The 25101-nt window shown below is 44.1% G+C and overlaps 1 protein-coding gene across 3 annotated transcripts in view; it reads right to left on the reverse strand.

Moving 5' to 3' along the window:
* The window catches only part of LOC133073478 (kalirin-like), a 122095-nt gene that overhangs the window by 29962 nt on the left and 67032 nt on the right, over positions 1-25101 (reverse strand). For 2 of the 3 annotated variants that reach the window (XM_061166984.1, XM_061166986.1), the window contains 4 exons: positions 24095-24280; positions 23557-23728; positions 19738-19976; positions 17730-17987 (listed from right to left, as the gene is read on the reverse strand). In XM_061166984.1, the coding sequence (XP_061022967.1) occupies positions 17730-17987; positions 19738-19976; positions 23557-23728; positions 24095-24280 (855 nt within the window). Of the gene's footprint in view, positions 1-12912; positions 12973-14050; positions 14175-17729; positions 17988-19737; positions 19977-23556; positions 23729-24094; positions 24281-25101 lie in introns of those variants that run through there. The other variant, XM_061166985.1, reaches the window with a different exon arrangement.

Below are 25101 nucleotides of genomic sequence, written 5' to 3' on the forward strand. Positions count from 1 at the left end.
GTGAATGAAACTTGGGCTACAGAGTAGAAGAGGTTGGGGCTCACTTCTTTTGTTTTATGTGATTTTATCCTAGTCATTTTTTCCATTACTTTCCTTCATTATAAACTGGGGATAAATAATACCTAGTACAAAGTGTTATCATGGAGATTAAATGACACCATGTATATTGCACAATGCTTGACAAATATTCAATGAGTATTTAAATAAAGATTATTTAATTCTAATCATCTCTCTTCTGCTAAGAGGCCTATTGTTGCAGTGGCTTATCTCTAATAGTTTATTTTGCAAAATTCTTCTTTACTTCGTAACGAAGGCAGGAAGCTTGTATGCCTGGCAAACCGCCCACTGGGGCAGTCACACTTATCTCCCTGATTTACCCAAGTCACAGGTCAACTTGGTTTCTTGCAGTTTTGCCTTATAGAGGCATCTATCAAGCCCTTTGGAAAAAGATATTCCTCCTCCAAGTTCCTCTCTGCAAACCTTTTGCCTGCGTCTACCACTCAGGTTTTTCATGAAACAGGCTGCAGGAAACTGCTGTAATGCTTCGTCCTAGAGCTGAGTGTCCATGATTCTGACCACCACAGGGCTCTCTGCTAGTCTCCAAGGCCACTCACACCACTGCCCTGCCTGCTTTTAAACCGGTGGTTCTCACTCCTTGACCCAGGTGACTTTAAAAACACACAAAAACCCAATGCCTGGCCCTTATGCCTAGAAATTCTTTTAATTGGTTGGGACCAGCAGTTTTAAAACACAGGTGAATCAACATGCAGCCCGTTGAAGAAGGCTGGTAAAAGTTACCCTCAACCCAAGGAAACCAATCTTGGATAGACCAGTTTCCTGCCCCTGACGTTTTTCTGGGTGGGCTGGGGGTGCATGGGGCATATGGTAAAGGGACTGCTTTTCCCACACTTTTGAAACCCCATCTACGTAAGGAGACCCCAGACCATGGGTGGAGAAGTGTGAAGAGTTGCTCCAGTTGAAAAGGTAACTAAACTACCAGTACACTTGATGGGCAGCACAGCATCATTTGCAGGGGCTGCTAAGGAAGCCAGAAATTGATCCACCTGGCTTAGGTGAAGTGGGAGGATGACATGGAATCAGTCATTTCACAGTCAAGGAAAACTAGGAATATTTCCTAAACGTTAACAGTGGTTTTCTCAGGGTGATGAGATGGAGAGTGGCTGTCCCCCCATTCAAAAAATACTGCTTGCTTCTCTCAGTTCAGTCGCTCAGTCATGTCCGACTCTTTGTGACCCCATAGATTGCAGTATACAGGATGGTGTACGATTTTGTGGATACAGAGATACTAAGACATAGGTTCTGACCTCGGGATTTATAAAACATCTTAACATTGGGTGATTTTTTTTTTCTTATATGGGCTTTCCAAACATTCTGCAGTCATTATGTTTCACTTTTGTAATAAATTTTTAAAGGAAAAAATGGTTCAGTCAGAGACTGTAAGTTCTTAAAAAACAGGAACCATGTTAATTCATCTTTTTACCTCAGGCCTCTAGCCCCCAGTGTGTCATGTAATGGGCATTTAATACATGTTGGTTGAATGAATATTTGACCTATGTCACATTTCAGTTCTCCCATGAATTTAGGACTGATTTATACATAAAATCTGGAAATAGGACCAAAAGATCTATAACATAATTACTCCTGTGTGTAATTCTAATAATATTTGATTGGAATCTGTTTTTAAATACAATAGAATGGAAACTTTAAAAAAAATGATTTAAAACAATAAAATCCATGGCCTCTGAGAGAGTAGGGCCTTAGCAATATGGGATGCGTGAGGGATTGTAAACTCTAGGAGCAGACAGAGTATGCAGTATCCAGACTCTAAGCCAGACACACTCTCTTGCCTTGAACAACATCCCCAAGCAACTGAAGCCTGAGTTTTATCCGTAAACTGGGGATCATAATGCCCACCTGGAAAGCTGTTAGACTGAAGGGCTCAACCTATTTGATGATGATTTACTGAGCTTACCGTTGGTTAAGTGGTGGTGGCCAGCAGGGGGCGAGGCAGAATGCCCACTACCCTCCTTGAGCCAATGGTCCAGTGGGAAAGATGGCATTAAATGACATGCGGTGTCTAGGATGGTGCTTGGCTGATGTCAGTAACCAGCCTTCAAGGAACATGAAGCTCTGCCCTCTCCCTCCTCCTACCCCAAATCAATCAGAAGGATTTGACTCTAGGGTCAAAAAGATTTGAGAATGCTGCCAACTTTGTTCAATGGTCTGTATTTCCCATCTTGATGGGAATCCACAAGGGAGCAAGACACCGAGTCCATGCCAGGAGTCTCAGAGAGCTCTCAAATGGCAGTTTCCTATGTTACAAACATTTAAGTGGGGTTTCATAAACCTACAGTGTGGCAGTGCTTTATAAACATCCCAAACTGCTGCTTAGAGAGTTTACCTTATTCCCCTTTCTTGTCACAACCCCAACTGTGTTAAGTATATTATTAAACACAGCAGGCATTGTTTAAAAAGAAAATCCTCCTAGCTTTCGTGTAGACCTTAGCGGGGACTTTGGAGAGAAAGGCTGCCAGTATGGCTTAAGTGCAGGTTCTTTATCTGGAGGCAGCTTGTGGAAGGCATCTCTCTTCATGCCGCTGCCCTTTGGCCGGCCCAGGTGTTGCTGATAATGGTAATACCATCACTAATTTGTTTAGCCTTTCATAGTTGGCACAAACTACTCAGACTCCTTCATTTGCTCCTCCAAAACCCTGGGAGAAAGTGCTGAGCAGTTGTTACTTATTCCCATTTCCAGAGGAGACAGGGAAGGTAAGTATAACAGCACAGAGACAGTGATGGGGAAATGGCTCCCAGAGCTTTTTCCACCTCAGCGTTCAGTGCAGAGGCAAGGTCTTGGGAAAAGCATTGGGAGACTTTGTCATCAAAGTCAAAGGACTGCCTGCTGACCTGTGCTCCATGTCCCATCTCTACCCAGTTCTCCTCTACAAACTTGTCCAGCAAGAACAAAGAGCCTGAAAAAAAATCCATCCTAGTGTTTTTCCGTGACTCTAGATTATGCCCATAGGGGAGTCCTTCCTTGTTTTCTTCTGTTTTGAAGCAAATCAGAGTATTGACTGGAGGAGGGTCATGACAACCTTTCATCCTGTAAATTCATATTTATCTGTGGTTCCCTATGGACCACAAGGCCCATGTGGGCAAGGGCCATGTTTCATTCACAGTCATTGCCTCAGAGCCTAGCACAATACCTGGCACACAAGTGTTCCATTGCTATTTGTCAAATCAATGAAAAACTGAAATGATAGGGTCCTAATTTTTGGGAGGAGAGTTGAGAAAAATGCCCTGCCGTGAACTTGTAGTGTTTTTCTATTTCCATTTATCCGGAACATGGCTTATTCTGAAATCTCATCAGTCAGTCATGATCTGAGATTTAGCCGATAGTGATCTTCCCCTCTTCTCTGCTCTTCCAGAGGTTGTTCTCTTTGGCTCTGATCATGTGCTGCCATCTGTCATCACATCTCCCCTGCCTGTTAAGAGCCCCACCAGACTTGTGAACCCTTTTGAAGCCATAACCTGTTCATGTGTTTTATGTACTCTTTGTCATGTTGCTTGACATAGCAGAACAAGTAGAATTTGTTAAATTAACTGAGGTCACTCAGTGAGTTTAGACTAGAACTTGTTTCCTTTCCATTAGACACTACCTTGTCTAATGATCACCGGTGGTGTGGGAAACGACCTGAGGTATCAGACTGGGACTTGAAGGGTTAATTATAAGGTGAACACATTTCTTGAAACCTAAAGTTTTCCTTCCTCAGAAACAGTCTGGGAGCCCATGTAAAGTGGTGGTGGGGCAGGGGGAGAGATCTGGATTCCAAAATGGAAGCGGAGGTGGAGGGAAGATGACGTTGTTTATATGAAATGCACGTTCTCTCTCTGAGAGACCCAACTTCAGGAGGATGAGGCTGGTATAGACCCTGTGGGAAAGGGCTGGTTAGGAATCCGGTTATGTATGAACAGCAGAGGGCAGCAGGTGGTAGTGGGTCCTCCTAGAACCACCACAATTCGGTTCATCAGCAACTCAGTTTCTTCCTTCTGGAGAGAATTCCAATTGTTTTCTTGATTTTACTTTAAAATGGAAGGGCAGTGAGGTAACAGGAAAGAATTACAGGTGAAATCAACCAGCAATGAATAATAAGCTGAGCTTTGAGCAAATCTGGAGTTTATTTTTCTTGCCAGTCAGTGTCCAATATTCTGACTCCAAGACCTGAGAGTGAGGGTGAAATCCCATCTGTCTAGAAGACCAGGTGTCAACTGACTCCAGAAGAAAAATACCTTTCTTCTAAATCCCTCATTACCTCTCACAAAACACAGTTCAAAACTATACACGGAGAATGCCGAGGGAGTCAAAACAGTCAAACAAAACTCACACCAAATGTCCTAAACTCAACTCAGAGCTACCTTGAGTGAAATAAAATTCCATTCTCTGCCTCCTCTTTCTCTTAGTGCTTGTGTCAAGTGAGTCTGTGTTCCAACAAGGAAAGAAAGGGATTTTTAGATGATGAGACTTGGCAATAAAATGGACAGATAACAGAAAAACAATGTCTAAAAGTTGAGGTATGATTTCTGGTTTGGAGGTTTAACCCTTTATATTTCCAATCTGGTAAAACCAGACACGACATTCTATTTTTTAGTAAACATTTCTCTAAATATTTAGAAAATATTCCTATTTCTTCTCATTTCTAAGAGGACATAAGCTGAAATTTAAAAAATACATAACTGCAACACAATCCCAGACAACAGAATTCTCTTTGAGCTATCCTTACCTGCCAAATATTTTCATTATCATTTGGTTCTAAGTACTTTTTCTTCAACCGTGATTTTTTTCCTTTGACCCAATTTTAATAGAAATGTTTTAAAATTTACAAATATATGAAATTTTAAAAAATTATCTTCTTGTTCCTGGTTTCTACAAGACTGATTCCTTGATTTTCACTGGAATTTGTTCTATGGGTAGTACATGGTTGATTTTCACAAAAAGTTCCATGTGTTCCTGAGAAGAACATAAAAGCACCAACTATTGGGTAGAGTTATGAGTGTCTATGTGTGAAGCACATTGTTTCATGGGGATTTCTAGTCCAAAGTGAAAGTCAAACCAGAAATCATACCTCACGTCTTGTCTGACTTTTTGCGACCCCATGGACCATACAGTTCATGGAATTCTCCAGGCCAGAATAATGGAGTGGGTAGCCTTTCCTTTCTCCAGGGGATTTTCCCAACCCAGGGATCGAACCCAGGTCTCCTACATTGCAGGAGGATTCTTCACCAGTTGAGCCACAAGGGAAGCCCAAGAATACTGGAGTGGGTAGCCTACCCCTTCTCCAGGAGATCTTCCCCAATCCAGGAATTGAACCAGGGTCTCCTGCATTGCAGGAGGGTTCTTTACCAACTGAACCATGAGGGAGGCCCCTTCTAGTCCAAATCCCTCTCCTATTCTTCAAGTTTTGCTTTAAGAAAATTGTGTTCTCAAAAATAAAAGGAATAAAAATATGACTTACACAGAATAATGAAAAAAGATCTATCCCGTCTCACAAAATAATAGAGGAGAAAGGAACTAAAAGGTGGTTTATTGCGTGCACATACCGGTCTCTGGTGTTCATAAGGATGGGGCTTGGGTTGCAGTGGTGGTGTTATCATTTCCCTTCTGTAACTCACATTTCCAACGTAGAATCTACAATCTTGACTTTGAATATTCAAAATCTTTATGCATGAGTGTCCTGAGGTCTCATCCCTTAATGATTTAATCTTGATCATATCCCGATCCCCCAAACCTCTTTTACTGGGGAAACAACCTCCCAGAGTCTGTGGACCCACAATAGGTTATGATGTGCTCTGAGGACAAGGGCCAGAGGAAGACTGACTTGTGGATTCCCATGCCCAGTGCCTCTTCCCTGAGGTCCCTGAGCTGAACACACAGCTGCTGTCGTCCCTGTTTCCCATACCAGTCATTCCCTGCCTTTCACTAGCGTTCCTTTCTCTCCCTGTCCTGCCCCTTAGGGTTGGGTATCTGCCACCTCCCACTTTAGGTCTACTACAACAGCCCTCCAATCGGCCTGCCCGTCCCCACTGTGTTCAGTTAGGTGCCAGTTACTTCCTAAAGTCCAGAATGAATCATCCGGACTCTGCCCAACAACCTTTGACTGCTCCTCACTGTCCACTGGATCAAGTCCAGGCTTCCTAGCAAATCCCCCAAGGCCTTCAGAGCCTGGTTAAAACTCACCTGCCAGGCTTTATTTCCTACCACTCTTCCCACATACCTAAACCCCAGGTACTCAGATAGCAGTCTCTTTTCAATATGTGCTAGGCACTCTTAAGCTCCTTCCTCACCCTTCACACTTCTCCAAGACTCTTTACATTCTATCAGTCCCTCCAGTCCAGCCCCTGACATTGTGTGAAGCCAATGACCATGCTCACAGGCATACTGGGAGACAGGTTGTGAACACACAACCTTGGGACAGTTACTTAACCTCTCTGCTCTCTCACCTGTAAAGCAAAAACAATGATAACAGTACCTATGTCATGGTGCTGTTGGGAGGAAAGGACTCAGTATGGAGTCAGATACATAGGAAAGGCTGATAAACAGGAGCTACTGATAAACAGCCCTGAGTGGCTGTTAAATATTCACTGAATGAGTACCTGAATGGCTCTATGACCCCATAAGAGCAGATTTCAGAGTTCCTATATAACAAAGGCATTTAATCGAAGCCACCTCCCTCCACGAGACAGCACAGGGAGGGGCCTAATTAACATAATTTGTTGGCCCTCTATAGTACTCACTGCAATGCCTTGTATCAACCAACTTGTGTTAAACTGAATTGACTAGGAAATCATGTTGAGCGGGCCTGTAGGTGGACCTTGACAGCAAGGGGTGTAGGCAAGGGAGGTGGTGGCCTCTGCTCCTCTAATAGCTGGCTCTTAGAGCGACTTCTCCTGGGTCAATAGCACCTCATAATCTCATCAGTGTATGACACAAATGAGATAGGCTAGGCTTCCAGATGAGGGTGAGGGTGTGCTGGGTGACTATTCTGACCTGAAAAAATAATTTGGACGTTTCCGGCTCTTGAAACTGGACCTCTTTCCTGGCATTTATGGCTGGACTCCTGAGTCACTGGGAATGGGTGTGGTGAGGCCAAATAATTACCCCAACTGTCAAGGGATTTAAAAAGTTGTTGAGGAAGAAATTCTCCTCCAGCAAGCAAATGTGCAACAGGGGATGGCCTGAAACTGACCTTCCTTAAGAAAGGAACTGAGCCTCACTTGGGGAGCAGACTTCTCCATCACATGCCAAGTCTGTCCTCTCAAAGCACCACAATTAAGACCTGCTATTTCTATCAGTTATATGACTGTGATCTTTCTGAACCTGTTTCTTCTAGGAGGGTAAGAAAACCCCATCTTCACCAAACGGTTGGAAGGAACAGAAAGCATAGTAGATTTGACTATGCTGTGGAAGAGCTTGTAGTGAATTCTCTTGGGAGAGAGAAACCTCTTCAGCCAGCTAAGTGCTCCTCTCCCAGTGGCAGAATATAAATCAATCTGCATGTAGAGTTAGAGCTAAGCTAGGCAAGAGGAGTGAGTCTCTGGGCCCAACCCATCAGATCTATTACAAAGAAAATATTTTGTAAAAATAAAATGAGAGGAATGTGATGCTTCACCTTCTTTTCTCCAAAGAGTTCTTTTCAGAAAAAAAAAAAAATTCTTTTTATAAAATGCAGAAACAGGCACCAGTGGAAATACACTGGCAATGCAGGGAGGTCAGTCACCCGTCCAGGGGTGTAAAAGTTTCCTTGAATCTGTCTGGCCAGGTTATTTTGAAGCTCTGGATCTGGGACAAGGCACTGAGGCAACTAAGGTGGGAGCAGCAGGCTAGCTTTTTGAAGATGTGAAAGCCAGGCCTAGGGAATTGTGGGTCTGGGGCAGGAAAGAAAGGTCAGTTCTGGCCACTCAAACCCTTCCCAGAGCCGGAAGTGGACGCTCCAGCTGGGGCTCGGGAGGAAATGTACCCAGGCCATTCCTGCCATAGTCCCTGCAGAACAAGTTTCGGGGGCAAAGCACAAACTTTTCTATTTTCTCTTCTGTTGGGGCCTCATTGTTCTCAGAATCAGAAGTTCAGGAGAGCAAAGTCTTTTGATATTATACCTTAGACCAGCATGAGACTCAAAGGGTTCAACATCTCTTACATAAACACCCGTGCTCCCAGAGCTCTGTGACCTCTCACAGAGAAACCCCCTAGGCTCAGAAAGGCTGACCTGCCTGAGGCCTCACAGTTGACAGTCCTTAGACTGGAGTCCAGGTTTCCTGGCTCCTATGCCAGTGTTCTTTCCATGTGATACTGCCTTTGTGTGATTTTTTTTAAGTCCTGCTTCAGCCTTGCAGGGCTGGGATGGGTGGAAAAGATATTCTTCATTGAGCTGGAAAACTGAATAACAAATTAACAGAGGAAAACTGGCACTGGAAGGCACGTCTTCTTGTCTGCCAGAATCTGTGTTTTAGATTAAAAACAACCTGAAGATGGGGGTGGGCAGCTCCAAGAGGGGAGCAGGATAGTGTGGGTGGGGTCTCGGAAGGGACTGGAGAGATGGAGGATGAAGTGGAGTTATTGTTCAGCAGCTACAGTTTCAGTTTAGGATGATGAAACAGTTCTGAAAATGAATAATGGCGATGGCTGCACAACACTGTGAAAGCACTTAATGCCACTTAAAACAGGTAAAAATGGTAAATTTTATATCATGTATATTTCACCACAATAAAAAACAAACAAATGAAGGGGACAGTATTAACTAAAGGTTTCCAAGATTCCATCAACTCTGAAAGTCTATGATTCTTACCCTAGTTGGAAATTTCTTTTCAAATTAGCTTCACCTTTCCATGTGCTTTCTCTCCCACAGGATCCCAACCCAGTTCTTACACAGCAAACACCAACACCCACCCCCTGGAGTTAAATGTCTCATGGTTGGCATTATCACCACATGTAGCCTGTGTTATGGCTGAGGATGGCTCTGTGTCAAATGGCTAGCTAGGGCAGCGATGCCATCTTTTTAGAATCATGACAACCTCTTACTCTGATGGACTGACCATCTCTGTTAAAAGTGGTATTGGCATTAAAAAATATTAACATGCATTTAATTAACTGGACTTGACATAAATGCTAGGCTGAAGACTGAGGCCCAAGTTTGGGAGGTTGGGTCAGGCCTTCCTACGCCAGTATCTGCTGCAGGCAAGCAGCGATGCTGAGGTTGGAGGACGGGTGCCAAAGCCCAAGCATCGAGTCTTCAGACAACTTTTCAAAGGTGGCAGGGATGTGAGAACCCATGTAGCCTGGGTCCTGGGAGAAATCCAGTACAGCTCAGAAAAACCCAGACTTTTCAGAGATGGGTGTGTTAGCTGAGGGCGGAGGCTGAGCCTCAAGTCTTCAGCCCTGCCTCCCGCCTGCGTATCAGTGCAGACACTGGGCAGGACAGGGTGAGGAGCTGGCAGGTGGGTATGTGGTGCCTAGCCCACCATCACACCTGCCTGCCTTGTCAACAAAAGACAATTGGCAGTCTAAGCTCTACTGGGAAAAATGAAGTAACAGTCACTTGTTCCCAAGACAGCCTCGTGTTTGATTTTCAGCCTGATTTGACTCTTCTTCCATGTACAGACATTTCTCTCATTTATAATATCCCCCTCCATTGCCACTCCCAAAGTGTAATCAGTGCAGGGTAAAGAACAAGACTAAACTATGGACAGATCTAGTCATTTTTAGAATGGTGCCCTCTGAGGTGTGTTCATGGATCAGCAGGAGAGAAGGGGGCTGTGAACTGTGAGGGGATCACATAGAGCCAGAGGGGCAATCCAGCAGGGGCTGGTGGTGTGGCTTGTGGTCCTGGGAGTGGGAGGGGAGGTTATACTTGAGAACACTCATGAGCATGTCTCCATAGGGGAAGAAAAACGATGTACACATCAGAGCAGAACTGCCTCCTTTTACAAAACTGGGTGTTCTCAGAAAGCTTTGAAAATCAGATTCCTAGGATTCAAGGGGCTTTATTTTCCTCTTACTAGCTTTCAGGGATGTGCCTATATGTCTCCCTAAAATTGTATGTTAGGACACATGCCAGCCCTGAGGGTAGCAGTCAGCTAATGTGTAAGCAAAGACCCCAGAAAACTCCTCCTTGAAGGAACCCTTCAACCCACTAATTGAGAATAAATAAAGAATGCTCTGGAAATTATATTTGTGCAGAGGCAGGAGATAAGAGCCTATACATAACTAGGCTTGGAATCAACATGCTGGCATCAGGTCAAGGGTGGGCAGTCAGCAGGGCAGGACTTAGCATTCAGAGATCTAACATTGAGCAGTGCACGGGGTGTGTGGAGTGGATGTCAGCTGGGAGGGCTCAGGCCCAGTGGATCTCAGCAGTGGTCACAGGAATTACAGCTTAACTCAGCTCAGCAGGGCACAGGGACACGCTACCAATGAGACCACACCTATTACAGTCATCAAGTGCAAAAGCCTGGGGCCAGACTGGGCCTGGAAATGATGCCCAAAGATATCAGTTTAACAGCAAGAGTCCTTTATGAGGTGGACAGCCCACATATTTCTCAAACCAGGTCTTTAAGATATAGCTGTTTTCAGTAGGCACCCCCAAGCCATTTTCTTCTGCAAGGGACATTGCAATAAAGTGCTACCTATACCTATCCCTTGAGAAAATCCTCAACTCATATTGAATAGGTTAACTTTGTATATCTTATTTGTCATATGTATCTGAAAATGCTAGCAGTATCATGATGCCTGCTTTCTCTCAGCACCTGCTTCTGTGCTCAGAGTTAATTTCAACATAGCAACACAGTTTAGAAGAGCCCGATGATTCCTACAAGGATCCATATGAATGTTCAAGGGCTACAGGCACTTCTACTACAGAAAACTCGATTAACCAGAATATTTGCAGCTTCCAACTCCTTCAAGAGTTCCAGTTCTGCCTCAACTGTTACATCTGAAAACTTTTCATATGTGCATCAACACAATTTTTGGCTTTCTTTATATCAGCATTGACATCCTAACATCTTTCCTTATGCAACCACAGCACCTCCCTGTGCTCAGGCTCATGTGAAGCCTTGGATGAACAAGAACCCAAGAAATGTGTGCAATTCACAAAGCAGGGCTAAAACATGCACACTTGCAAGCTTTTGCTCATCTAAATGCAGAACAGAGCATTAATTACATCAGTCAACCTCAGTGTTGACTCATGAGAAGGTCACCTGGTCCCACACCTCCCTGTGCCCAATTCTTCCTCTAAAGAGCAGAGAAGGAAAGTCATTCTTCTCCCCCTAGTCCACCAGAGCTGAGAAACATCCCAAATTGCCTTGTAGAACGCAGATACCTGGCTCTCCCCCCTCCCTCCAGGTATCTGCAGATGACATTTTCAGGACATGCCAGCAACACTAAGGTCTGGAGATATAGGTGCCATGAGGCATATCTCCGAGCTGACAGGTGTAGGCTCCCCAGGAGTTGGTGCTTGTCTTGTGAAATGCAAGGAAAGCAGAGCCAGAAATTTCTCCCACCTTCCTCACTCTCTAAGATACACTTAGACTACGAAGGCCATATCCACTTCCTCCCACAAGGGAGCACCGCACTGGCCCATACCTGCCAGATTTAGCTCTGTGGCAACACCTGCAGCCACAGGGGACTACTTTCTCCAGGTAGATCTCTCACTTTCAACCACTAGTCTCTGGCTTGGTTCAACTCAGCTAGCATCTTCCACCACCAAGTTATCACTCCCTGGCTTTTGTGCTGTTTGTCATAACATGGTGGTGGCTTTCTTTGGGATTAGGTCAAATTAGAATAAAGGTCCATTTAGTTAAGTGAAAAACATAGAGCTATAAAAAGGAAAAGTTCTTAAAAATACATTCTACATTTTGTGCACAGAAGAACTCTCAAACTTTTATCCATTATCAGGGATGTGGGCACAAATTTGGAGAAAAACATTTCAATTTACTGGGAAAGACAAAATGGTGGGAAAGCCGAGTTTGCTCCAATTCTCTAGGGTTTGTAAATTTATGATGCTTGTCAGTGGTGAGCCATGTGAAAGTCCTAATTCTATAATCCTGGCCTAGAAGGAGTTGAAGTTGATTGGATGTTCTTGCTGGTGAAGATGTTGGTTTCTCTTCCACATTCCTATAACCCTGTGGTATAAGAAAGGTCCCTGAACTGGGTTTCAGCCTCCTTGTCTCTAGAGAGGACTCAGCAAGGCTTATGGAAGGCAGGCTGTCCCCAAGGCTCTTTTCCTTCATGGCAGGTGCAGCTACTGCCCAGGAGCCCTGGGGAAGAGCGGGTTCTGGAGTTGCCACGATCACTCCTCACTTACTATCGGCCAGCTATACACAGTGACCAGGGGCCAGGTCATCCCACAAACCACACCTAATCCCTGATTTTACTGGTGCCTTCAGGGAGGAATTAGCCCCAGAAGAAAAAGAACATAAAGGGGAAAGGAAAAAGGGAAAAGGGAGGAACTAAAAAAAATGGGTTCTTCTCTTTAATTGGGAACCAGTCACTATTTGTAATGGTATTTTCCATGAAAAAATGTTTTACAAGTCTCCCATTATGATGCTGGAGATTTTCTATACAGAGCCAAATCTTCCAAGGAAGAAAATAATAAGCAAGCATTCAAGAGAACCAGAAGTTTTTAAAAAGGCATCTAGGAAGAGTTTTTTTTTTTTTTTTTTAAGTCAAAATTAAACTGAATTAAACAAAATTAAACTGAATTCAGTTCTGGATGGGACACCCAGAAATGCCCTAATATCACCACGTATCCTTGACTGGCTGGTCACTTCAGCAAGGTCACTGTTACAGAACACATCAAAACAGACAATCATTGTAGTAAAGAGGACAATAGCTGCTTCTACCTCCATGCTAGTATTAGGGTCAAGATCATCACACTCTGACTCCTCGGAACTGTTCGTCTCCTTGATGGGCAGCATGAGGTGGGGGAAGAAAGAGAACACAGTTAGAACACAGGGAGCTTTGGCTAGAGAGTGGGGAGAACTTAAGAGAAGCATGAACAATGGGAAACCGGGCAGAGAAAAACCAGGTGCTGTTGAGGTGGGTGCGGGTCACCTGGGGTGGCAGCATGCTCTTTTCAGGGAGAGCCGCTCATCTCACAGGAAATAGCAATGGAAGCAACCAAATGAAGCATGAGTGCTGTCAAATTTTAGCTGTTGTCTTCTGTGAGGCTGGACTTCCCAGGTGAGGGTGAGGGAGACAGTACAATTTCTTTTCCCCAAGAAGGACATTCGAATGGGTTTTGACTGTTCCTATTTTCCTCAGGAAGACTCAGGTAGATAATACACATTATAACAATATTACACATCAGCAATCTAATTTCCATTGTCCAGAGGCAGATCTTTTCTGAGGGCCCAACACAAAGAAAACAGATCACATCATTTCAAGATGGGGCACAACAAGGACCTGCCGAAGCTTAGAATCAGTGAGTTCATTATCATAGTTGGGTTATTACAGAGCAATAGCTTGGGCTTCATCAACATGCCTCCCCTCTCTGCCCAGGCATAGGCCTGAAGGTGATGTCTGAATTCTGGGGAAAAGAAATGAAACTTTACCAAGGACACAGTAGCCCTTACATTCCAAACCTCAGACTTCAAAGGGTTGGAGGTTTGGAAAACAGCTCTAATCTCTTTACCCTGCATGTATTTTTAAACCCAAGACACTGAATGGGTGACTTTGAGAACTTTACTATGAATCAAGCATCTTGCATTTCTAAGAGGATAAATAATACTGCAGATAATTTTGCTATAAAACATCTGCATAGTATAAGAAGGAAGGTATAAAAGAAAAAAAAAGAGATACTTACTTACTTGAATCGAAGTTGCCAGGAGAAACAAAAAATAAAAAATAAATTGATCTCGCATGCAAAATCCTACTAAACTACTTCCCCTCTGGTCCCCATCCACCCAAGTCTCCTTGTGAGAATGCTGCAGGGTGGGGGTAGATGAGAGCTCGGACACAGTTCCAGAATACCTTACTCACTTTAACAGAGACTTTGTTGCCCAGAATATCCTTGGGTTTACGAGGCCCTGTGGCTTCATTTTTACCCGTGTTCTCCACTTCTGCCCGCTTTCTCATGCGTAGAGTATGCCATGAACATGACTTCCTGTTGTACCAAAAAATGCACCAATCAAAATGGCAGGTCAAGGCAGAGTGAGCGAGGCGGTGGGTGGGACTGCCACCCTCTGGTGAGCCAGCAAGTGAGGCACTCTAGTGAAGTCCTGGCTGCAGAGGCGCCAAACCTGCACACCAGCTCCTGTGGTGGAGGCTGGCAGTGGATCTCACCTCCAACAGGAAGTGAGTGAGGATGAACTTTGATCCCTCCCAATAGATATGCGAGGTTGGTTGCAGCATTGGAGGGAAGAATGAGAATGGAGTTACTAAACTCTACTGAGGGAAGCTTTTATATCATATTGATGAGAGCTTAGAGGACTCAGGAATTCCCTTCCTAAAGGGTATGGTGGATGGGAGAAGACTAGGGGTGGGGAGTAAAATAGGAAATATAAGAGGTATATTCAATAATGTGTAAGGTACTTTTCCAGGATCAGACACAAAGACCCAAAAGGATGATAATGAGGTTTCCATCTCATTGTTTGTATTTGGGCTGTGGCCAGTCCCAAACACTGTGTAGTACCGATAGGAAGTTCTAGGTCATTGACTTAACAGACTGGTGAGCACCACTCATTTATCTGGAGGATTTAGGATGAAGGGTTGATATTCTCCACATTATCCCATGTCTGTGAATACAGAGATCTGTCAACCACTGAGAGGTTCTAGAATTTTCCTGTTGGGAGAAGACTCAACATATGCTCTCAGGGAGGTGAGAGTAGCAATGCCCTTTCACATTATCCTAACTTCCTTCTTCTCACTAGGGGGTTTGGAGCTATTTCTTCGTAGACCTGTAAAGAGAGGCTAGTGTAGAGCTCTTGAGTTCCACATATGTCACAACTCAAAGACAAAGACATCAAAAGTCAAGCCACAAACAGCATCAGGGACCTGGGCAGGGACCGTCAGTTTCAGATGTGGTCACAGAGTTTGGATGATGTTCTATCATGTCTGGAGTAAGTGAGGCTGGCTCCTCTCCAGTGTCTCCTTATCAACGGCCTATACAGACAAGGCTCAATTAACAGAGAGCCTTCATTAAGGGAGACAGGGGTGAGAGAGAGAGACCTATGAGATTTAGGAGGAAGGCAGATGCTCCAAAATACATAGCATCTCCTCCAGAAAACTCCACAAATGTCAGGGATTTTAGGATGTTTCGGGGAAGATGTGCTCAAAATATTTATCACAAACATGGAGGTTTAGCAATCTATGTTCTGAGTAGGAAAGAGTGATAATAGTCATGTCCTCAATTTTTTTTTTTTTGGAAAGCAGCTCCTACAAAAGGCAAGAAGGAATCTCCTGGTCAGACCTTCTCTTGTATCTCCTAAATTGGCAGGCTCCCTGGGATCCCTTGCATAACAGCTGTTCACTCCAACAATTGTTTCTGAGTGAGAACTGGTCACAGAAACTAACTTCAGGTAATATCATCTTAACTGCAGACTTTGATCCCCTATCTTTACCCCCAAAGCAAAGTCCCTGCTCATTCTGCGAACATCTTGAGTCAGGGAGGTCCCTGCTGAAAAGACTCCTAGGGCAGCCAGCACAGTGTGTGTGTGCCTGAGCATAGGGGTGCATTCCTATGTTTATCACAACCTACAAGTAATGTTGAGAAACAGACACGAAATAGTACAAGAGGCAGAACACACTTAATTTCACTATTCTTTTTCCCAGAAGAAGGCGTCATCATTTGGGGATCTTCCATCTCTTGGCCATAAGCCCAGGGACTGATGTGGAAACAGAGACATTTCAGTGATATGTATCCCGTAGGCATCACAACCAACTCTGACACTTGTGGTCACAGCCCTTGGGAGGGTGCAATGAGTGTCCTTCACTGATAAATAGTGACCACTTTCAGTCCATTGCTTCTGTTCCACTCCCACTAACCCTTGTGCAAGAACTGCTGATAAGGAATCAAATGAGCAATTGGTATTTGAATCTGCTCTCTTTTGCCTAGTTTGACACCCTTCCTACCAGTCTTCCTTTGGAAGGTGTGAAATGTGAACAAAAGATGTGAAGGTGAAAAGCGAGAAGTGCTGAGTGCCCAGATAATTAGATCACAACTCATTATGAGTTAGCTAGCACTGTAAGTCATTGATTAATAAGAACCTGAAGGCTTTGAGGGCCTTTATTTCCAAGGCTTCTGAAACCAAATATCTAAAGGATAAGATGAATGGGGTCTATTGCCCTTTAGGCACCACCGCTGATTTCCAGCTGGGCCTATGGTTACCTGGAAAGGCCAGGGTGAGGTCAGTAAACTGTTCCCTGGGCCAGAGAAAGCACCAAGGAGGTGCAGCTCTGCTGGTGTTGCTGTTCAAGTATCTTATGTGAGCTCCTTTTCCCTGGTCACCGGTGACCACTCAGTGTGGAGAGCAGTGGGGGCTGCAAGCCACCCCATCACCTTCTACACTAGCCATTGATTTACATCAGCACCTCCAGGTCACCCAGTTGGACAGCATTTGATCTGCATCATCCCTCATCTCAGAGGTTAGAGAGAACCCACGGGGGCTGTTTAGAAGGGAAGGCTAGGGTTGGAGCTTTGGTGGCAAAGGCACTTTTTGTTTAGAAAAAAACAGCCAATGCATTCAACCAACTCTTAAAGGAAAAAAAAAAAAAAGAAGAGGAAGAAGAAGAATAATCATTTGTACACTTAAAAGTTCCAGAACAATGCAATGAGGAAAAAGGGTCCACTAGTCTTTAACCTCATTAAGACATGCTCATGGTAAAAATTTATTTTACATATTTAAAATAATACATTTAAAATTATTAGTTACATTACAGGTACAATGATGAACATTGTGACTCTCCATTATATTGCACAGCCTGACTTCATCCATATGGGTTTCTTTAAATAGTGCAAAATACTCTATACAGGAATGTGTTTGGAAGGGCCTTCACAACCAAAATGAGGAAAAGAAATATCTTACAAATGACCATGAACATATATTAAAGTGACAGGGGAGGGGGAAAATTAGAAAAAAAAAGTTACAATCTGTACACAGGAATTTCCATAGACAAGCAAAAAGTTCCCTCTCTCCTGGGAGAAGCAGCAGGCCTCTGACCTATGCAGGTCTGGCATTTGTGCTAAGGTAATTTTTTGGAGTCAATCAAAAAATAATATATATATATATGTGTGTGTGTGTGTGTATATATATATATATATCAGAAACTTAATACAATATAAATAGAAGTCCAGTCCAGTGAATCCTGTGGTGGGTCAAATGGAGCAACAGGAGGCATGCCTTTTGTCACCTAGGGTTTCAGTAGGGTTCTTTTCTTAACAAGGGGTGGTGGGGAGAGAAGAAAAAAAAAAAAAACAGAAAATTATAAATGAAAAGGAAAGAAAACCACCACTGTTACCACCACCACCAAAGAAAAAACTGAACAATCCAGCCCGGATGCCCCCTGCTGCATGTGGTTCCAGCACTCAGACCTTGGTTCTGGTGGCGCTGTCGAGAATAAGCAGCAGTAACTCCCTACCATGTGTTTGCATTTTTGTGTTCTTTGTTTTGAAATTTTTTTAGATCCACATACTCCCCTCCCGGGGAAGCCAACGAGGCACTTACTTGATGCTCCCGTCACTATTTTCTGTGGCTGCCATGGCTTTGGTGAGGGGCGCCAGGATGCTGCCAGGGACCCAGCCCTCAGCAGCGGGGGAGTGGTCGCTGGCGGGCTGGTACACCAGGCACATGTTCTGCTGGTTGACGGTGAGGACCTGGACAACCTCACCTTGGCTCACACAGATTTCATTCTCCTTCAGTGCATAGTAATCTTTGATCACGGCCATGGATGAGGCCCCATTGCATCCTCCCAGGTCACTCTGCGAGGAGACAGAGGTGAAAGGGACACAGATACAGGAAGGCTGGTTCACACATGCTTGCTCTGCACCCTTGTGTGGTTAAAAGCCAACCTTCCTACTAGCAAGGTAAATAGCAGGCAGAAATTATCCTGAGAAATGAAATTATATTCATAAATGGGATCTGAGAATGTATTTTATGGCAATGTTTCATTAATATTATAATTGAGGGTGTAAAGGTGGAGATAGTGCTCAGCCGTAGGGAAAGGTATAAAAACACCTTCCATGTGGAAATCCCTCCTTAGCATGCACCTTCCTGCCATCATCCTCCAGCTCATGGGAGGAAGAGTGTGGCAAAGGTATGGGCATATGTAAGCACCTGGGCAAAGGTCAGGTCAGTGGTCACAACCTCCCAATGAAAAGAACACAGGATCTTTGATACATTTTTTTCTTCCTTTTGAAAAAGCATTGATCTTACTGTACATTCTGTCCCTCTTTGAGACAGAAGTAACAGTGAGACATTTGCCCAATTCAAAGGCCAGGTCATGACTTATCCTGACCCAACCGCTGTGGGAACAGAATGCATCCAGATCCCCAGCTCCACCCCTCCTGCCAGTACTCATTAATATGAAGGAGCCTGCCTCCATGACTTTTTCACGTAACTGCACCAGGGAAGCTACTTCAAGACAGACCTGCAACTCCTTTGGATACCTGGCTGCCTCACAGCATGGTGAGCCAGAAATTCTTCAGTAAATTAGTGTGACTTCAACTTATTCACAAGGGCAAGGGATTTTTAAGACAAAAAAATCACTTGCAGGTGATAAAACAGGTCAGTATAATTACTCTAACACAGAATTGAACTTGGACATCAATAGTTTAAAAAAAAAAAGGGAATTCCTTGGTGCTTTCACTGCTGAGGGTGTGGGTTCAATCCCTGGTTGGGGAACTAAGATCCCACAAGCTGTTCAGTGTGGTTGGAAAAAAAAAAAATCAGTATCATCTAATAATTTGGGTAAGAAAAATAAAACTATAAAGCAAAAACATATAGGTAAAAAATGTAGACATTCCTATTCATAGACCCATTGAGTTCTAGAGGAAATGGAGGTCTGATGAGATTAAGTAACCCACTGAGGTTCTAATGCAAGACACAATGTTCTGAGCTGCAGAATTTGAAATGGAAACCAGATAGCCTAACTTCTGATCTAGCACTTTTCCCATTCGTTGTCATTTCTACTACCTTGTGGGATCAAAACAGCTGTGTACATTGATGACTATCCTCATGACAATGTTTTAATTGTGGATTATCTGTGATAAATGTCTAATCCAAGGCTAGCTTCCACAGTCACACATCAATGGGCAGCACCCCCTTGCTGCATCAGCAGCATGAGTGGTGAAGAGCTGTGGGCTCGCTTCAGCAGCTCATCTTTAGAAAGGGCAATCTCTTTAAGATGTCAAACCCTAGAGTTGTGACTTTTAGGTGGTCCACCTCACAACTCCTCTATTTGCTACAAATCATAATTGCTACTACAATATTACCTACAGCGTTTCTGCAGATGGCAACAATAGCCCTTCAACACAGAGTGTCTGAACTTGGGGGAAACTGGCCTAACTCACTCAGTTTTTCAGAGAAGGAAGAGAAATAATTGAGACTAGAAGGTATTTACTGGATTCTTCGTGCTAAAACAATCACCATATAAAGATGCTACTTTATAAAGTAAGAACAGAGGTTGTGCCCTCAAAGAGGGTGAGGTAGAGGTGATGGGCCATCACTTACCTTGCTGGCCTCAAACTTGTCCCCAGCCTGGTGGTAGTCAAACCCTGGACTGCCATTGGAGGTAGATATCTTCAGGGGTGGCAGAGGCGGGTTATGGCTGGAGCCCTTTGGGGGCTTCTCAGAGCCCACGGGGATGGAGGAGTAGGGCCTTGGGCTGGCTTGGGGAACCCTAGCAGGCTGGGACCTCATCACGGCTGTGCTCCTTTCTTTCCGCTGATACTCAATGGGCGACTGCAGGGCTACAGGGAAAGAGCAGGCTGTTACTCTCAGCTTTGGAAATCCCATGAGGACTCAGAGGCTCATGAGGTGAAGGCTTTGTGAGAGACAGAGTGGGGATACTCTGTATCTCCAGTATCATGAGGAAGATACTGCCCTGTTTTTAATGAATGTATAAGCTACCGAGAACTATTCTTAGTGTTGTCTAAATGATGAAGATGTGAAACCAAAATAGTACAAAAGGACGGAGAGAAGGCTCTGTAGTACGTGTACATATGCATGTGGCTGGACACAGGGACGAGTCGGGGTGGTAATAGGGAGCTTCACAAACTACCAGCCCTCTGGCCCTCAGGCCAGAAACTGCCAGCCCTCAGCCACCATGCAGGCTCTGCAGGGTGGAAACAAATGGGAAGTGGGTCTTGGGAACAGAATGGAGTCAGAGTCCCTGGTGCACAGGGCCATGGCCCTCTGTGGAGGAAAAGGAGATGAGACAGGTAAGGGAGGCTCGAGTTGCCATGGTGTAAAAGATCTAGAAAGTCAGGTGACTGAGTCTGGATTTAATTCTGAAGATCATGAAAAGTGACTGAATTCAGTGAACTTGCATGTTTTAAATGCAGGTGCTGGCACCAAAACCTTGCAGCAGGTTGGGGGAAAGATAGGCCAGGCTGATCAGGAGCCCTGAGATGGTGACAGGACAGAGGCGGGACCCGAGCAGAGCGTGGGAACAAGGAAGGGGTGTGGCAGGTGCTCCAGAGGGAGGCGAGGCTGACACAGCCTAGATGGGAAAAGATGGCAAGAAGCCAGGGTCACTCAAGTTTGGGGGCTGGGAGAATGGTGGTCAGTGGAACTCAGGAGACAGGGGAAAGCAGTCTTGAAGAGAAAGACATGAACTTTGTTTTCCTGAGTTTAAGGTGATAAAGTTCCAAGGTCTGAGTAGTAAAGAGGTATAGCAGGTAAAAACCACACAGGTCAAATTCTCTAACAATGACTTCAAGGCTGGTCTGATTATGTTGTTTCTATCAGTGTTCACTGTAACAAATATTTAATTGGGTTAATGGCTGAGGCCCAGAGAACTTTCCATGATGAGACTATTTCTATAGTAATAGGTAGTAGTAACTTTAACAGGACTCAACATACGGTTCATATTTCCTTTCCATCTGAGGCCTCAGGACAGGAAGGCTGACTCTGAGGTGCCTGCCCCAGTCCATTGTCACATCCTTTGTCTTCTGAGTGTGTCAAGTGCAGCATAGGCTGCTACCAGACCTCAACCTTTCTCCTTGGAGAACATTAAATATTTAAGCATTGAGAATTGAGTTCAGTAATAGCTTCATAACTCACTATAATTAGGGGAAAGTTTTCTTGGAACCAGGTATCAATACAAGTCTGGAAAAGTGACTATGGTCAAAGAAGTATCATTCCAGATCTGAAGCAGATAGCAAGACAGCTGTGAAACAGACCATAGCAAACTGATTTGATGAATCAATATCCATCTCATGGAGCTGGGGTTTTACTTTGATTATATTCAATAATTATGCTAAAGAGTTTGAAAATGGCATATCTTCATAAATAAGCTCCACAGAGAGACTGTCTTCTTCTACCAGCCTCAATCTGCATAACTTAAGTTTTAGGATTAGGAAAGTTGTGCATCTTTGGATTGGGTTTGTATCTGGCTGACAGATACAGTGTCTTATACCTGATCCTGTTTTTTTTTTTTGTATTGTTTGCTGGGAAGCTCATAGACAAATGTATGCCCTACCACTAGCAACTATACTGCAGTTTTGGGGTTAAGAACCTGATTTTAAGTTACACAGCTCTTAGTTCAAGTTTTATTCTAGCACCTACTGGTTTTCTGACTTGGGACCAGTTTATTTACCTCTCTGAGCTTCCTCTTCCTCATTTGAAAAATACAGTGTGATAATATGTGAAATGCTCAGCACCATGTCTCACACAGAGAAAGGACTCAATATATGGGTGGGAGCCATTATTGGTACTCATTTATCTACAGTTTCAATTTATTGTCCTACCTTATTTTTCTTTTGTCCTGAATTGATGAACTTAACAACTTCATTTCCAACTTACAATCTATCAGAAATTCCTAATAGAATGCAATTTAATGAATGTTTTTTATATTTCACACATTTTTGCTTAAAGTTACTTTATCCACATAAGCATTAAATCAAAGTTGTATGTTCAAAAGCTGTGAACAATACACAGCTTTCATTACTATCCCTTAGGGCTGGACTGGTGTTTAATTTTAGATTCTTTAGAATTAGAAAGAACCCTAGAGATCACATAGTTTAGTCTTTTTTTTTTTTTTTTTTTTAACCAGATTATTCTACAGCTAGGAGACCAGGGGCATGGCCCAAACTCTATGTGTAATTGCTTTGAAGATTCATGTTGTTGTTTTAGTTGCTAAGGCATGTCCAACTCTTTGCGACCCCATGGACTGTAGTCTGTCAGGCTCCTCATTCCATGGAATTCTCCAGGCAAGAATACCGAAGTGAGTTACCATTTCCTTCTCCAGGGGATCTTCTGACCCAGGGATTGAACCCATATCTCCTGCATTGCAGGAGAATTCTTTACCACTGAGCCACCTGGGAAGCCTTGAAGTCTCATGTTCTACCTTAAAAAATCAAGGCATTCTACCATATAATCTCATGTTATTTGTTTTAAAATAAATACAATGTGCTAAATCCCTTACCGTGGAGTACAATTGATACCTGATGATCTCACAGGCTCTCTGGAGTTATCTGGAGATAACAGAGGCTACACTCGGGTATGGGAGGTGTGCTGTGTTTTCCTGCTTCCAAAGTTGCAGAGTAGATCGTTTACAAAAAGAGCCAACCGAGGCCCAGCGACATGTCATGACTTGCCCAACGTTCATCACCTCTAGTCTCTCCCCACATCATTCAGTCCATGCTAGACACCCAGCAATTGCTCTATGTGCATCATTTGAAAGAGACCAGATTCTAGACTAGAAAAGGTGATACGCCTAAGGGTTGGACGTGTATGTGTAAACATGGGAACACATTTGGCCATACAGTACTCCTGTAAGTCCATAGAGAATGTCATTCTCTGTGTAAGTGACAATTTGTTCTGGGAAGCTTCAAGGTATTCCTGAAATTTAGAGTTAGCAATCACCTCTGTTGGGAGCAAAGAGGGATTTGAGTTGATCTGTCAAACTCCCAGTTATCTCTAGATAACACTAGAGAACCTCTGAGATTACCAGCCATTAACTACCAAATGGAAAAATATACATCATTGATAGCTGGCCCCTGAGACAAAAAGAATGTGCTCATTTCAGATTTTGGCCCCAGTTATTACCAGCTGGTAATGGTGGCCACAAGGCACAACTTCTGTGTCAAGGCTGTAAGAGATTCTCTCTTCTTTTGGAAAGATGGCCTTCTTTACCATGTCCTATCTGCCCACTTGTATATTTGGGTTCAGAAAAATTCTACACAAAGTGTTTCTGAAAACTACAAGGTTGGAATGCATGTAAACGTGATCAGGGCTCATTACTCACCAACAGCCCAGACCCAAGGGGGCTCAGAGGTGTGAGTTTCCCTGAAAATGGCCTTCCTAGAAGCCAGACCCAGCACCTACCATTTAAGAAGTCTCGCTGTGTTTCTAAGACTTGGTTGATGTCCTGCACCCAGGCCTGCTGGATGTCAGCATTGGCAGCTTGCAGAATGACCCTCTCTGAAGTCTCCCTGTTCAAAAGCGCAAACTTGCAGGGGTCATTGTCTACATTCTCCTCCAGGACCAAGTAATTCATCTGGAAGAAACCAAGGGAATCCTTTACATATCTAAGTGGTTTAAAAATATCAACAACATATTACAGTTCCCTCAAGTTTTTATTTCAGATGTTTCCAAAAATGTGCCCTGGATCTAACAACTTAAATACTTTGGTTTCTGTCTTTGACTGAATGACATGATCTTGGAGAACCTGCACGATCACGTTAGAGACTGGCGCCAAGCTGTCACTTTTTCTCACGATAATCAACCTTCAAGCCTGAAGGCTACAAGCCAAAAAGGTCTTCAGTGTTCTGGATCCTCACTTATGCCAGTGCCTCATCTTTGGGAAGCAGCTCCCTCAGTGTGCTTCTTCCTTGCCCCTCCTCACCCTCGCCTGGATCCTCACCTTGATGCTCCTTTTGAACATGTAGCCTGGGGTGAGGGATCCCTTCCTGAGCAGTTCACTGAAGATGACGATTTGCTCAAAGAGGAATACACGCCTCTCCTTGGTCCGTGACTGCATGCCAGCATCCAGCTCAATCACATAGAATGTGTCCTGCTGCAGCAGCTTGCCCTGAGCAGTCAGGGTCCCCTGATGGGAAGAAGGGCTGGAATGAAGTAAGTGAAAGACAGGGAGATGACCCCAGCCCTCTGGGTAACAGAATCTCCCGCTCTGGGGACATGGACAACAGACCCGACAGCAAATGCCTCAGGTTCTAGTAAGAGACTGAATCAGGGTCCGTCTTGGGTAGACTGTGACCACCTTCCTTCTTATAGGGCCCCAGATGGAAGGGAAAGAAGGCTACAGAACCATAAAGAAGCAGCTTGGGGAAAATGCCAGAAAGAAGATAAAATTATTAGCTAAAAAGATGTTCAGGAGTTGTCCTGGCCCTTATTTTTTTTAGGAAAAGGAAAACAGAAAGTAGGTGATGCTGGAGCTGGAAGCAGCCTTTCTGTCCTTGAAGAAAGTGTGCCACTGAGAGGTGTGCCTGCCTGGCCCTTGTGAGAAGATCTGGGGTACTCTCATAGCCATGGATCTAGAACCAATCTAGGGCCAGGGAAATGGAGGCAGGACCACACACACACACACACACACACACACACACACACACATCAGATGAGCTGGGCCCCTCTCTTCTATTATTTCAGGCTGGTGAAATTCTGAGACCTTCATCTCCTGCTACAGATCAGCAGGTACAGCTGAAGTACTATCAATCGGTGCCCTTATTTTATAAGCTGATGGATATTTTTTGGGGGTCCTGGAATCCTTCTTATAATGTCTCCAGTTGCCAGATCACTTGACACCCAGTCTAGGAGGTAGAGCATATTTGGTTTACCAGTTCTAACCAGATTTTCAGAGATACTGTCACATCTTTCAAGGGAATCTAGCCCAAGCCAGCAAGTCTTCACAGA

This window comes from Dama dama, chromosome 19, assembly GCF_033118175.1.
Source record: "Dama dama isolate Ldn47 chromosome 19, ASM3311817v1, whole genome shotgun sequence".
NCBI lineage: Eukaryota > Metazoa > Chordata > Mammalia > Artiodactyla > Cervidae > Dama > Dama dama.